This window comes from Mytilus trossulus, chromosome 6, assembly GCF_036588685.1.
Source record: "Mytilus trossulus isolate FHL-02 chromosome 6, PNRI_Mtr1.1.1.hap1, whole genome shotgun sequence".
NCBI lineage: Eukaryota > Metazoa > Mollusca > Bivalvia > Mytilida > Mytilidae > Mytilus > Mytilus trossulus.
In genome coordinates, this window is record NC_086378.1 from 402,593 (window position 1) to 419,592 (window position 17,000).

General features: G+C 32.8%; 1 protein-coding gene across 5 annotated transcripts in view; it reads left to right on the plus strand.

Annotated features, from left to right (window-relative positions):
* Positions 1–17,000, plus strand: part of LOC134720545 (MAM and LDL-receptor class A domain-containing protein 1-like) — a 117,755-nt gene that overhangs the window by 49,818 nt on the left and 50,937 nt on the right. For all 5 annotated transcript variants that reach the window (XM_063582856.1, XM_063582858.1, XM_063582857.1 and 2 more), the window contains 7 exons: positions 1,699–1,808; positions 2,766–2,881; positions 6,900–7,054; positions 13,736–13,849; positions 14,525–14,616; positions 15,155–15,281; positions 16,466–16,641. In XM_063582856.1, the coding sequence (XP_063438926.1) occupies positions 1,699–1,808; positions 2,766–2,881; positions 6,900–7,054; positions 13,736–13,849; positions 14,525–14,616; positions 15,155–15,281; positions 16,466–16,641 (890 nt within the window). The remainder of the gene's footprint in view (positions 1–1,698; positions 1,809–2,765; positions 2,882–6,899; positions 7,055–13,735; positions 13,850–14,524; positions 14,617–15,154; positions 15,282–16,465; positions 16,642–17,000) is intronic.

Consider the following 17,000-nt stretch of genomic DNA (forward strand, 5'->3'; position numbering starts at 1 on the left):
GGCTAAAATAGAACATAGGAGAAAATGATTTTTTTTTTGCTTTTGAAGAAAATAGGACGATTCAAAGAACATTTAAATAAATTGAAAAGCCAAAATAATCATTGATGAGAGATTTAACCAAAAAAATTAAGGTGAGCGATTCAGGCTCTTGAGAGCCTCTTGTTATATTATCAGGAATGTTTTCTTAATGTGACTGGGCGTCTTAATTTATATCAATAGATTTTTTTTAATAATGTGAGTTATCTCCCTTCATTTGGCAAAGTTTAGAAATAGTGGTGGTTTTTTTTACAGCCCTGACAATAAATATGATAATTTCATAATCTTATATATTTACATCAAAAAGTTTTACAAATTAATTACAAACTACTCTCAAAATTTGCACATTTTATTTAAGATTAAGATTACAAGTTTTCATCTTTCTCAAAATGGAAGATAGAGGAAGACACCCAAGCAACCTTAATAGGATTTTCATTGATAAGACCAACTAATCTGCATAATTGATTTATGCAGCAATTTATGGTTATACAGACATTTATCATGAAAAATATTTTTAAAATTCCTGAAATGGTAAAATTTAATAAAATGGAATTCCTGAAATGGTCACAATTAATAAAATAGAAAAAAAATCCTCAGTGAAAGTCTTAGATTTAGAAATATTTTGATGGACATCATATTTCACTGTCCAATATTTTCATGGTCAAGGTTTTACAGTGAAATAATGTCTTGAACAGTAGAAGAAAGTATGTTAAACATAAGATAACTGGGAAGGGTTGAGGGGTAAAATCACTTATTGGGTCTTTGCGTCGGAACTAAACACATTTATTCAAAAACCAGTTGTTGGCATGACACAGGTTATGTTCTTCTCTCATATATGTTATGATGGTATGATACTAAACCCCTAACGAGAAGGATTGTGCCGGATGTTCATATGATGAAATCATAATCTTTCAGTCAGTTTAATTGAAGTCTGGAGCTGGCATGTCAGTAAACTGCTAGTATAAAAAGATGTGGTATGATTGCCAATGAGACAACTATCCACAAAAGACCAAAATGAAATAAACATTAACAACTATAGGTTACCGTACAGCCTTCAACAATGAGCAAAGCCCATACCGCACAGCTATAAAAGGCCCTGATAAGACAATGTAAAACAATTCAAACGAGAAATCTAACGGCCTTATTTAGTCTTGTTATTTATGCATTATTGTCATTTTGTTTGTTTTCTTTGGTTACATCTTCTGACATCAGACTCAGACTTCTCTTGAACTGAATTTTAATGTGCATATTGTTATGTGTTTACTTTTCTACATTGGCTAAAGGAATAGGGGGAAGGTTGAGATCTCCCACATTTTTGCGCCTGTCCCAAGTCAGGAGCCTTTGGCCTTTGTTAGTCTTGTATTATTTTAATTTTAGTTTCTTGTGTACAATTTGGAAATTAGTATGGCGTTCATTATCACTGAACTAGTATATATTTTTTATGAGGCCAGCTGAAGGAAGCCTCCGGATGTGGGAATTTCTCACTACATTGAAGACCTGTTGGTGACCTTCTGCTGTTTTTTTTTTTCTACTGTCGGGTTGTTGTCTCTTTGACACATTCCCCATTTCCATTCTCAGTTTTATGATATGTTGTGTTAAAGATATAACCATATAAATTCTTAACCTGAGTAGTACCAACAATGAATTATAAATTCTTTTTAGAAACTTGTGGTGGTGTTATCAACCTTGCTGCAGGAGAGGAAAGGTTGATCCAATCACCAAACTATCCATCTAACTACCCAACAGGACTAGAATGTACCTGGTTAATAAAGGTAAGAATTGTTGTCTGCTGAAATAACCAAACTTTCCATCTAACTACTGTGGATTCAATTATTTTCGTGGCTATCAATTTTTAGTGGTTTTGCCAATCTCGGTATGCAAAATTAAGTTTATTGAAAGTATTTCATTTGTTGAACATTTGAATTTGTGGTTCACCTCTGTCCCCATGAAACTCACGAAAATTGGTATCCAACGAATAATAATGAATCCACATTACCCAACAGGACTTGAATGTACCTGGTTAATTAAGCTAAGAAATGGTGTGTTATGAAAAACCAAACTTCAACCAACAATCCTACTAGAGAATAACTAAAAAAAGAATTCAAATAGAGAACAATATTCAACGGGTGACCAAACAACACATTAATTCAAGAATGCATGTAGCTCGTGAGGTAATTATCATTCTATGTTCGGTCAGGAGTTGAACATTTTTCAGTATTTGAATTCTTTGATTAATTATTCTTTTTATTGCATTGTCGAATGGCTTTTTGGGATACGATTGCTTCAAGCAATCTGTAGACTTTTACCATTGACTCAGGGCCATGCCCTCGCGTCAACCATTTCATTCTAAACAAAGGAACATCCCACATTCTTAAGATTGTCTTGCTTTAAAAGGTAAAAACAAACAAAAGGATTGAATTTAAACAACTGTCCTATAATGATCTTCTCATACTCTTCATGTTTCGATATTTCCCTCGACTTATATGCATGTTTTTAACAACGCGGAAAATCATAATTAAGCAGTATTTATATTTAGTGTTTTTATAAATTGAGAAACATGTCAGAGGGAATTCCCCAGTTTTGATGAAATGCAAGCGTTCTCTGAATTCCGATAAATCTATTTCTGTAATATAAAGACTGAAGTGGAGTTGTTTTCTCATGTCAGAAAGAATATCAGACAAGCTGTGAATATGGCTTGATCATCAACAGTGCTTTGATTTTTATTTCAGGGACCAGCTAATAGTTTAGTAAGAGCCTCTGTACAGTATATGGATCTAACTTCTGGTAGCGCATGCAGTCATTGGTTGGAGTATAGATATAACTTATTGGGACAGAAAGGTCCAAAGTGAGTATTAAGATTGTTATCAAGTGCACCTGCAAGAGCAGGGTTGGAACAGTAGTAGAACAGTTTATACTACTCGACCACCCCAGCCCCTAATTGGAACAGAAAGTGAGTTTTGTTGGTTGGAATAATAATTCATTGCAATAGAAAAGCAAAAAATGTAAAAAATTATCAATATCAGAGAAGGATATCTTTTCTCATCACTTGGTGTCCGTCTGTCTGTCGTCTCTTGTTGTCATTAACTTTTACAAAAATCTTCTCTGAAATTACAGGGCCAAATTTAAACTTGGCCACAATCATCATTGGTTATCTAGTCTAAAACCCAGCCAACCAACATGGCTAAAAAAAAGAACATAGGGTAAAATGTAGATTTTGGCTTATTGGTCTGAAACCAAAGCATTAAGAGCAAATCTGACATGGGGTAAAATTGTTAATCAAGTCAAAATCTATCTGCTCTGAAATTTCAGATGAATCGGACCACCGGTTGTTGGGTTGCTGCCCCTGAATTGGTAATTTTAAGGAAATTTTGCTGTGATTGGTTATTATCTTGAATAAAATTAAAGATAGAGATAAATTGTAAACAGCAATAATGTTCAGCAAAATAAGGCCGTGTTCACACCAAACGCCGTGTACAGTAAACATGTTTACATTTGGTTTAATATAATCTACACTAGTTTCACATAAGATTTGTCCACATCTATACACTTTGTTTAGTTACCTGTACATAAGATGTGTTCACACTTGTAAACTATTATCATGTCATTTAAATGTTCATTAAGTAAAACCGAACTCAAATTTTTAAACAACTTTTCTAGCAATAAAGGGAACGACCATTTGACTTAAAAAAAAAAGGGGGGATGGATTTGTCCACAATTTGATTGAAAAAAAATCCAGTCATACAGATGATTAGAATGAAAAAATAGTCTGAATCCAAAGTTTCCCCATACATTATAGTATTAAATATTGAATTGGTTCCATAAAAAAACTTGAATATTAACTTTCGTGCGAGAAAAAAATTCAGGTTCAGGCCCCCCCCTTTTTAGCTCACCTGGCCCGAAGGGCCAAGTGAGCTTTTCTCATCACTTGGCGTCCATCGTCCGTCGACGTCGTCCGTCGTCGTTAACTTTTACAAAAATCTTCTCCTCTGAAACCACTGGGCAAAATTAAACCAAACTTGGCCACAACCATCATTGGGGTATCTAGTTTAAAAAATGTGTGGCGTGACCCGTTAAACCAACCAAGATGGCCGCCATGGCTAAAAATAGAACATAGGGGTCAAATGCAGTTTTTGGCTTATAACTCAAAAAACAAAGCATTTAGAGCAAATCTGATAGAGGGTAAAATTGTTAATCAGGTCACGATCTATCTGCCCTGAAATTTTCAGATGAATCAGACAACCCGTTGTTGGTTTGCTGCCCCTGAATTGGTAATTTTAGGGAAATTTTGCTGTTTTTGCTTATTATCTTAAATATTATTATAGATAGAGATAAACTGTAAACAGCAATAATGTTAAGCAAAGTAAGATTTACAAATAAGACAACATGACCAAAATGGTCAGCTGACCCCTTTAGGAGTTATTGCCCTTTAAAGTCAATTTTTAACCATTTTTCGTAAATTTTATATATCTTTTACAAAAATCTTCTCCTCTGAAACTGCTGGGCCAAATTAATCCAAACTTGGCCTCAATCATCTTTGGGGTATCTAGTTTAAAAAATGTGTGGCGTGACCCGTTAAACCAACCAAGATGGCCCCCATGGCTAAAAATAGAACATAGGGGTAAAATGCAGTTTTTGACTTATAACTCAAAAACCAAAGCATTTAGAGCAAATCTGACTTGGGGTATATTTGTTAATCAGGTCACGATCTATCTGCCCTGAGATTTTCAGATAAATTGGTCAATCTGTTGTTGGGTTGCTGCCCCTGAATTGGTAATTTTAAGGAAATTTTGCTGTTTTTGGTTATTATCTTGAATATTATTATAGATAGAGATAAACTGTAAACAGCAATAATGTTCAGCAAAGTAAGATTGACAAATAAGTCAACATGACCAAAATGGTCAGCTGACCCCTTTAGGAGTTATTGCCCTTTAAAGTCAATTTTTAACCATTTTTCATAAATTTTATATATCTTTTACAAAAATCTTCTCCTCTGAAACTGCTGGGCCAAATTATTCCAAACTTGTCCACAATCATCTTTGGGGTATCTAGTTTAAAAAATGTGTGGCGTGACCCGCCAAACCAACCAAGATGGCCGCCATGGCTAAAAATAGAACATAGGGGTAAAACAAGTTTTTGGCTTATAACTCAAAAACCAAAGCATTTAGAGCAAATCTGATGTGGGGTAAAATTGTTTATCAGGTCAAGATCTATATGCCCAGAAATTTTTCAGATGAATTGGTCAACCTGTTGTTGGGTTGCTGCCCCTGAATTGGTAATTTTATGGAAATTTTGCTGTTTTTGGTTATCTTGAATATTATTATAGATAGAGATAAACTGTAAACAGCAATAATGTTCAGCAAAGTAAGATTGACAAATAAGACAACATGACCAAAATGGTCAATTGACCCCCTAAGGAGTTATTGTCCTTTATAGTCAATTTTAAACAATTTTCATAAAATTTGTAATTTTTTACTACCCATGCTACCGGCAACATTTTTCACAGAAACTACTGGGACAAGTTCATTATAGATAGTGATAATTGTAAGCAGCAAGAATGTTCAGTAAAGTAAGATGTACAAATGTACAAACACATCACCATCACCAAAACACAATTTTGTCATGAATCCATCTGCTTCCTTTGTTTAATATTCACATAGACCAAGGTGAGCGACACAGGCTCTTTAGAGCCTCTAGTTTTTTTTAAAGTAAAGTGGTTGCTCCCTTAAGAAAGTCATTATGGATGATTTGCAGTAGTTTAAAGATGTCTCGACTACAAATTAAAAATGAAGACTGCATCAGCGCGCTTATAGACAAAGAAAAAGAATTGCGATGTTAAGGATCACTACATTTCTATCTTTTCCATTTCTTTCAAATGGTATTGTTTCTACAAGTTGTTTTTTTTTGGCAAAAGGAGAGGCTGATATTTTTTTTCATTTCTAATTGTATTTTATCGGATCTGAGATTCTATACAAACAAACAATTAACCTCACCTTTTAAGCTCACCTGGCCCAAAGGGCCAAGTGAGCTTTTCTCATCACTTGGCGTCTGTCATCCGCCGTCGTCGTTCGTCGTTAACTTTTACAAAAATCTTCTCCTCAGAAACTACTGGGCCAAATTTAACCAAACTTAGCCACAATCATCATTTGGGTATCTAGTTTAAAAAATGTGTCCAGTGACTCCAGTCAACCAACCAAGATGGCCGCCATGGCTAAAAATAGAACATAGGTGTAAAATGCAGTTTTTGGTTTATAACTCAAAAACCAAAGCATTTAGAGCAAATCTGACACAGTAAAATTGTCTATTAGGTCAAGATCTATCTGCCCTGAAATTTTCAGATGAATTGGACATTCCGTTGTTAGGTTGCTGCTCCTGAATTGGTAATTTTAAGAACATTTTGCTGTTTTTGGTTGTTATCTTGAATATTATTATAGATAGAGATAAACTGTAAACAGCAATAATGTTCAGCACAGTAAGATCTACAAATAAGTCATCCAGACCGAAATGGTAAGTTGACCCCTTTAGGAGTTATTGCCCCTTATTTTATAGTCAATTTTTAACAAATGTCATAAATTTTTGTAAATTTTTACAAAATAATTTCTACTGTAACTAATGGGACAAGTTCATTATAGATGGAGGTAATTGTAAGTAGCAAAAAATGTTCATTAAAGTAAGATCTACCAACACATCACCATCACCAAAACACAATTTTGTCATGAATCCATTTGTGTCCTTTGTTTGATATGCTTATAGACCAAGGTGAGTGACACTGGCTCATAAGAGCATCTAGTTTTATAAAAAAACACTATTTATTTGAACAGTTAAACCACATCTTCCTCCTTTTAACATATATTTTTATAATGCAGGGTATGCGGAACAAACTTTGTGGCTGACGTTGAAAAATGGGACAGTTCACCAGATGAGCTGAGCAATGCAATGATAATTAGATTTGACAGTAACACATACTCATCAGCGGCTACTTCCAAAGGATTCTCCATTAAAGTGTCACCAATAGGAGCTGGTATGTAATTATAAGTGTAGATAATTCTACAAAAGGGATTCTCCATTAAAGTGTCAACAATAGGAACTGGTATATAATTATAAGTGTAGATAATTCTACAAAAGGGATTCTCCATTAAAGTGTCAACAATAGGAACTGGTATGTAATTATAAGTGTAGATAATTCTAAAAAGGGATTCTCCATTAAAGTGTCAACAATAGGAGCTGGTATTTAATTATAAGTGTAGACAATTCTACAAAAGGGATTCTCCTTTAAAGTGTCAACAATAGGAACTGGTATATAATTATAAGTGTAGATAATTCTACAAAAGGGATTCTCCATTAAAGTGTCAACAATAGGAACTGGTATATAATTATAAGTGTAGATAATTCTAAAAAGGGATTCTCCATTAAAGTGTCAACAATAGGAACTGGTATGTAATTATAAGTGTAGATAATTCTACAAAAGGGATTCTCCATTTAAGTGTCAACAATAGGAACTGGTATGTAATTATAAGTGTAGATAATTCTACAAAATGGATTCTCCATTAAAGTGTCAACAATATATATAGGAACTGGTATGTAATTATAAGTGTAGATAATTCTACAAAAGGGATTCTTCATTTAAGTGTCAACAATAGGAACTGGTATGTAATTATAAGTGTAGATAATTCTAAAAAGGGATTCTCCATTAAAGTGTCAACAATTGGAACTGGTATGTAATTATAAGTGTAGATAATTCTACAAAAGGGATTCTCCATTAAAGTGTCAACAATAGGAACTGGTATGTAATTATAAGTGTAGATAATTCTACAAAAGGGATTCTTCATTTAAGTGTCAACAATAGGAACTGGTATGTAATTATAAGTGTAGATAATTCTACAAAAGGGATTCTTCATTTAAGTGTCAACAATAGGAACTGGTATATAATTATAAGTGTAGATAATTCTACAAAAGGGAATTCTTCATTTAAGTGTCAACAATAGGAACTGGTATGTAATTATAAGTGTAGATAATTCTACAAAAGGGATTCTCCATTAAAGTGTCAACAATAGGAACTGGTATATAATTATAAGTGTAGATAATTCTACAAAAGGGATTCTTCATTTAAGTGTCAACAATAGGAACTGGTATGTAATTATAAGTGTAGATAATTCTACAAAAGGGATTCTCCATTAAAGTGTCAACAATAGGAACTGGTATATAATTATAAGTGTAGATAATTCTAAAAGGGGATTCTCCATTAAAGTGTCAACAATAGGAACTGGTATGTAATTATAAGTGTAGATAATTCTACAAAAGGGATTCTCCATTTAAGTGTCAACAATAGGAACTGGTATGTAATTATAAGTGTAGATAATTCTACAAAAGGGATTCTCCATTTATTGTCAACAATAGGAACTGGTATATAATTATAAGTGTAGATAATTCTACAAAAGGGATTCTTCATTAAAGTGTCAACAATAGGAACTGGTATGTAATTATAAGTGTAGATAATTCTACAAAAGGGATTCTTCATTAAAGTGTCAACAATAGGAACTGGTATGTAATTATAAGTGTAGATAATTCTACAAAAGGGATTCTCCATTAAAGTGTCAACAATAGGAACTGGTATGTAATTATAAGTGTAGATAATTCTACAAAAGGGATTCTTCATTTAAGTGTCAACAATAGGAACTGGTATGTAATTATAAGTGTAGATAATTCTAAAAAGGGATTCTCCATTAAAGTGTCAACAATAGGAACTGGTATGTAATTATAAGTGTAGATAATTCAGGGATTCTTCATTTAAGTGTCAACAATAGGAACTGGTATGTAATTGTAAGTATAGATAATTCTAAAAAGGGATTCTCCATTAAAGTGTCAACAATAGGAACTGGTATATAATTATAAGTGTAGATAATTCTACAAAAGGGAATTCTTCATTTAAGTGTCAACAATAGGAACTGGTATGTAATTATAAGTGTAGATAATTCTACAAAAGGGATTCTCCTTTAAAGTGTCAACAATAGGAACTGGTATATAATTATAAGTGTAGATAATTCTACAAAAGGGATTCTTCATTTAAGTGTCAACAATAGGAACTGGTATGTAATTATAAGTGTAGATAATTCTACAAAAGGGATTCTCCATTAAAGTGTCAACAATAGGAACTGGTATATAATTATAAGTGTAGATAATTCTAAAAAGGGATTCTCCATTAAAGTGTCAACAATAGGAACTGGTATGTAATTATAAGTGTAGATAATTCTACAAAAGGGATTCTCCATTTAAGTGTCAACAATAGGAACTGGTATGTAATTATAAGTGTAGATAATTCTACAAAATGGATTCTCCATTAAAGTGTCAACAATATATATAGGAACTGGTATGTAATTATAAGTGTAGATAATTCTACAAAAGGGATTCTTCATTTAAGTGTCAACAATAGGAACTGGTATGTAATTATAAGTGTAGATAATTCTAAAAAGGGATTCTCCATTAAAGTGTCAACAATTGGAACTGGTATGTAATTATAAGTGTAGATAATTCTACAAAAGGGATTCTCCATTAAAGTGTCAACAATAGGAACTGGTATGTAATTATAAGTGTAGATAATTCTACAAAAGGGATTCTTCATTTAAGTGTCAACAATAGGAACTGGTATGTAATTATAAGTGTAGATAATTCTAAAAAGGGATTCTCCATTAAAGTGTCAACAATAGGAACTGGTATATAATTATAAGTGTAGATAATTCTACAAAAGGGAATTCTTCATTTAAGTGTCAACAATAGGAACTGGTATATAATTATAAGTGTAGATAATTCTAAAAGGGGATTCTCCATTAAAGTGTCGACAATAGGAACTGGTATGTAATTATAAGTGTAGATAATTCTACAAAAGGGATTCTCCATTTAAGTGTCAACAATAGGAACTGGTATGTAATTATAAGTGTAGATAATTCTACAAAAGGGATTCTCCATTAAAGTGTCAACAATAGGAACTGGTATGTAATTATAAGTGTAGATAATTCAGGGATTCTTCATTTAAGTGTCAACAATAGGAACTGGTATGTAATTGTAAGTATAGATAATTCTAAAAAGGGATTCTCCATTAAAGTGTCAACAATAGGAACTGGTATATAATTATAAGTGTAGATAATTCTACAAAAGGGAATTCTTCATTTAAGTGTCAACAATAGGAACTGGTATGTAATTATAAGTGTAGATAATTCTACAAAAGGGATTCTCCTTTAAAGTGTCAACAATAGGAACTGGTATATAATTATAAGTGTAGATAATTCTACAAAAGGGATTCTTCATTTAAGTGTCAACAATAGGAACTGGTATGTAATTATAAGTGTAGATAATTCTACAAAAGGGATTCTCCATTAAAGTGTCAACAATAGGAACTGGTATATAATTATAAGTGTAGATAATTCTAAAAAGGGATTCTCCATTAAAGTGTCAACAATAGGAACTGGTATGTAATTATAAGTGTAGATAATTCTACAAAAGGGATTCTCCATTTAAGTGTCAACAATAGGAACTGGTATGTAATTATAAGTGTAGATAATTCTACAAAATGGATTCTCCATTAAAGTGTCAACAATATATATAGGAACTGGTATGTAATTATAAGTGTAGATAATTCTACAAAAGGGATTCTTCATTTAAGTGTCAACAATAGGAACTGGTATGTAATTATAAGTGTAGATAATTCTAAAAAGGGATTCTCCATTAAAGTGTCAACAATTGGAACTGGTATGTAATTATAAGTGTAGATAATTCTACAAAAGGGATTCTCCATTAAAGTGTCAACAATAGGAACTGGTATGTAATTATAAGTGTAGATAATTCTACAAAAGGGATTCTTCATTTAAGTGTCAACAATAGGAACTGGTATGTAATTATAAGTGTAGATAATTCTAAAAAGGGATTCTCCATTAAAGTGTCAACAATAGGAACTGGTATATAATTATAAGTGTAGATAATTCTACAAAAGGGAATTCTTCATTTAAGTGTCAACAATAGGAACTGGTATGTAATTATAAGTGTAGATAATTCTACAAAAGGGATTCTCCATTAAAGTGTCAACAATATGAACTGGTATATAATTATAAGTGTAGATAATTCTACAAAAGGGATTCTTCATTTAAGTGTCAACAATAGGAACTGGTATGTAATTATAAGTGTAGATAATTCTACAAAAGGGATTCTACATTAAAGTGTCAACAATAGGAACTGGTATATAATTATAAGTGTAGATAATTCTAAAAGGGGATTCTCCATTAAAGTGTCGACAATAGGAACTGGTATGTAATTATAAGTGTAGATAATTCTACAAAAGGGATTCTCCATTTAAGTGTCAACAATAGGAACTGGTATGTAATTATAAGTGTAGATAATTCTACAAAAGGGATTCTCCATTTAAGTGTCAACAATAGGAACTGGTATATAATTATAAGTGTAGATAATTCTACAAAAGGGATTCTCCATTAAAGTGTCAACAATAGGAACTGCTAGGTTTTTTCTTTTGAAAAAATGCCAAATTTGATATCTTTCCGAGAAAGGTAGTTAATGATTTGTTCTCTGTTGAATAATTACAGCTATATATACAACCATAAATATAACACATCTCCAGGTGCTGGAATTTCTCATTACATTGAAGACCTGTTGGTTACCTTCCACTGTTGTTTTTTCTATGGTCGGGTTGTTGTCTCTTTGATACATTCCCCTTTTCCATTCTCAATTTTATTGATTGAAAAGTAATGAAAATTGGATAATAATTTTAAATTCAGTAACTATTGTGATGTTTTAAATATTGCAAAAAATGCAAATGTTATTAACACAATGATTTAAACTGCCATTTAAAAAAAAAAAATTATATGAATTAAACAGGATTATCAAATTCACAAAAATATTGATAAAAAAATCTCGTAAGACCCAAACTTCCGCTGAAAATTTTAAAATCTTCAGTTGTCACTTAAAAAATCTGTCAAATGTATGAATACCAACTCCAGTTGTCCCTTAACAACTCTGTCAAAAGTATGAATACCATCTCTGGTTGTCACTTAACAACTCTGTCAAATGTATGAATACCATCTCCAGTTGTCACGTAAGAACTCTTTCAAATGTATGAATATCATCTCCAGTTGTCACTTAACAACTCCCTCAAATGTATGAATATCATCTCCAGTTTTTACATAACAACTCTGTCAAATGTATGAATATCATCTCCAGCTGTCCCTTAACAACTCCCTCAAATGTATGAATACCATCTCCAGTTGTCACTTAACAACTCTGTCAAATGTATGAATATCATCTCCAGCTGTCCCTTAACAACTCCCTCAAATGTATGAATACCATCTCCAGTTGTCACTTAACAACTCTGTCAAAAGTATGAATACCATCTCTGGTTGTCACTTAACAACTCTGTCAAATGTATGAATACCATCTCCAGTTGTCACGTAAGAACTCTGTCAAATGTATGAATATCATCTCCAGTTGTCACTTAACAACTCCCTCAAATGCATGAATATCATCTCCAGTTGTCACTTAACAACTCTGTCAAATGTATGAATATCAATCCCAGTTGTCACTTAACAACTCTGTCAAATGTATGAAATTAAGAAGGGCTTTTAAATTGTACCATTTAAACCATTTTAGTCCAAAGTCCTACCGTGTAAACCCTTAACGATGCAAATACGTATTGGTCCAGAACAGTAATAGTAAACAGCATGGCTGTAATGAATACTGATAATTACCTTCGAGGAAAGTATGATTTCTGGACAATGTATTAAATGTGAATTCAGTATATAATTAATAACAAAATGACTTAACAAATGGTACTTTCTTGAAATAAGATTTGCAATTTAACCAACACAATATTACCTTTAACTATTAATAACCGGTTTAGAAAAGAAGTAAAGTTATTGTGTACATAAACACAGGTGAAAGTTTTCATGTAAACAATAGTAATTATATAAAATGTAAATATGCTTAAACTTAAAAGGGAGCTAATAAATAACTCTTAATTCCAATATTGCCACATTACCATCTCCAGCTGTCCCTTAACAACTCCCTCAAATGTATGAATACCAACTCCAGCTGTCCCTTAACAACTCCATCAAATGTATGAATACCATCTCCAGTTGTCACTTAACAACTCCCTCAAATGCATGAATATCATCTCTGATTGTCACTTAACAACTCTGTCAAATGTATGAATACCATCTCCAGTTGTCCCTTAACAACTCTGTCAAATGTATGAATACCATCTCCGGTTGTCACTTAACAACTCCATCAAATGTATGAATACCATCTCCAGTTGTCACATAACAACTCCATCAAATGTATGAATTTCATCTCCAGTTGTCACTTAACAACTCTGTCAAATGTATGAATACCATCTCCAGTTGTCACTTAACAACTTTGAAATTTTTAATAATTTTAGCTTAAACTTCACAATTGTATTGCATAAAATGTTTAAATGGTCACAATCTCCCTTAATCCATTTGCCAAAAAAAAAATAAGCAACAGCTTTCTCATGTGTTGTGTACCCCTTAATACTAGGAAAAAGATAGGTATCAAAATTTACACTTTATGTTGGTTAAACTATTTATATCAGCATTGCAGTAGTTGACTGGTATTATTTTTCAGGTTGTCTTAATAACCCTTGTGTATTAGGAACATGCAGTAGTTGACTGGTATTATTTTTCAGGTTGTCTCAATAACCCTTGTGTATTAGGAACATGCAGCAGCCCTTTGAATTCTGGTACCTACACATGTGCATGTAACCCAGGTGTAACAGGGACAAACTGTGATCAATTAACTAGTGAGTATTATGTTTGTTTAGTTTAAACACTATTTTATTCAAATAAATTGAATAGATTTAACAGCCCTTTTTAAGCCCTCTCCATTTATTAATGTAGTATTGTGTTACTGGTATTGTTGTTAACTGTTTTTAGGTCACCTGGGTGAAAGGCCAAGTCAGCTACTTTAATATCTAGTAACCTGTTACTACTGTTCGTCTATTACTATTGGATGAAATTTGATTTAATTTTTTAAAGTGTTTCCAATATCCCCACTTGCCAATCAAGATGGCTAAAAAAAATACCTAGTCCTGGGGTAAAATGCAAGTTTTGCATAGAGAAATTTTGACCCAAGCAAAATGTTGAGAATATAAATGTCTAAGGTAATTTTGGCCTGGAGTTATTGCCCTTTTGTCTAAGCTGTCTTAACGAATTCTTACAGGAGTTAATATGCCCTTCTTGACATAGTTTTCTATTTCCCAAGATAATTTCCTATTATAGCAAATTATAAAAGATAAGCAGGCCTTTGTACCTTTGTGCTTGAAAACAATGTTAAGAATTTTTGCTCGTTCACTGCTCTCACTGGTCAAAAAAGGTTCACATTGTGGCTCATGTCTGATATTTTACGAGATATGTGTAGAAAACCTGATAATACCTATTTGAATAATAACTATGACTTTTTTTAAATAATTTTTCAGCATCCTATCAAGTTATTTGTACATTTGAGTTTGGAGAAAAATGTCCATTTGAAAATGAAGGAAGTAATGCAATAAATTGGGACACTAACAGTGTAAGTAAACAATTATATGCATTTTTATAAATAACAGGTTTAAGTCCTTTTTGGTCATATAGATCTTCCAACTGTTTTGTGGTTCTTTACACATCCTTTGTCATTCCTCAGATGAAGTTTAATCCCAAAACGGGTTGTTTTCCTTTTTGAAGGGATTGTAAAATATTTATTATTTGAAATACAGTCATTTAAAAGATTACAGATAAAATTGAAAATGGAAATGAGGATTATGTCAAAGAGACAACAAAGGTGAACCATAAAAATTAAATGTTTAACAAATACCAAATTTCCTAAAGGCTTGTATGCAATCTTCAGCAAAAACAACGAAATTAAATATCAACAAATATGTAAGTTATTCACAATCCTCAAAAATTGGTACCCACGAAATAAGTGAATGCACAGTAATTAAAAATTACATAGTTATTGCAGAGTTCACCTGAATTTTATTTTATACTGACAATTTGTTCCCTCATAATGTTGGTGCTGTCCAATCAAAATTGTTTTTTAATAAATTGCATTATTTTTATTATTTTATTAGCAAGGTACCCCATCAAGCAATACGGGACCAAGCAATGCTCACGGAGGGTTCCAGTACGTGTATACAGAGATGTCAGGAAAAAATCCTGGTGATAAAGCTACCATGTCAACAACTTCACAGTTACCAAGTATGATATAAAAAATAACAAGAGTATAGGACCTACTTATAATTATATATATAATTAGTTATGACAAATAATACTTTCAAAATGTTAAGCGTCTATGGGTAATTTCGCTGTTTCTACCACAAAACAAAAACAATGTAATATGGTAGAGTATCCAGTGATTATGATGTTGTTTGCCAATCAAAACTTTCTAATGTTCAATTTGTGTCTCACTTGACATGATTTTCTTGTTAGAGGGTTGGTGACCCCAAGGAAGCTATAAAACCAAGAGTTCCAAATGGGAAGTTGAAATCATCCCTTCGTAAATTTTACGGACGCCATCACGAGTTGGTTGACGGTTATGGAATAACCATTTCACAAATGATATCGGATATGTTCCTTACGTCGAAACTACAATTCCCTTCCCTTTCATGAATGTGACCTACCGAATTAGACTATTTACCGTATTTGTAATCACATAAGCAACAGGATCTGCTTACCCTTCTGGAGCACCTGAGATCACCCCTAGTGTTTGGTGGGGTTCGTGTTGTTTATTCTTTAGTATTCTATGTTGTGTCATGTGTACTATTGTTTTTCTGTTTGTCTTTTTCATTTTTAGCCATGGCGTTGTCAGTTTGTTTTAGATTTATGAGTTTGACTGTCCCCTTGGTATCTTTCATCCCTCTTTTGACAGAGTCAAAAAGCAAGACATAGGTATGCTGTTACTTACAGCGGCTGCAACGTCAACAATGTATTAGATGGTGATAAGGTTTAGTTTGTGGTGAGCGACAAGCTGTTGGCCCATCATATTTAGTATGCAGTTGTATTAGCATTGTAATATTTCATTTCCATTGAGATTAATTGGCTCCACCCTCTTAGTCATGGTCTATTGAATATAACATTTTTGCTTAGTTTACATTTATTAGTTTGTGATTAGGTCAGATTAAGGGGAACCATTAATAGTAGGCCAATGTTAGTTGGTATTCAGTTGTATAAGCATTAGGTCAGATTAAGGGGAACCATTAATAGTAGGCCGATGTTAGTTGGTATTCAGTTGTATAAGCATTAGGTCAGATTAAGGGGAACCATTAATAGTAGGCCAATGTTAGTTGGTATTCAGTTGTATAAGCATTAACACATCTAATTTTCATGGAGAATTATGGGCCCAGAATATGTGATATTGTATTGTGTAATCTTATACATTGTAGCTACTAGTCGCTGTATGACGTTTTATTATCACATGAAGGGATCTACTATGGGTACTTTAAACATATACTCTGAGGGGACAAATACAGCCAAATCTAATATATGGACACGGTCGGGTGCTCAAGGCGATGATTGGATCAAAGCAGAAATAGACATACCTGCCATTAATGGTCTAAAGGTAAGTAGTTTCTTAAATAGATGATAGAGTTGAACTCCGCTCGTGCAGGTGCACTCGACTTCGATCTAAATTGACAAGGATTGTTTGTTTATCTACCGAAGGTCTGTGATTTTCTCTGGGCACTCTGGCTTTCTCCACCAATAGGAACTGGCTGCCACGAAACAGCAAAAAAATGGTGCTTATACACATGTAAGTGGCATCAAAACACCAAAAATCCAATTGATATATAATGGATGATTTATTATTATTCAGGACGAGAACATGTTAATGGGATATTAACCCTGCTTGTACTAGACTAACACACCTTAATTTGAGCCTGCTAGAAGGTAACAGTCTGCAGAATGACATGTCACCCCACC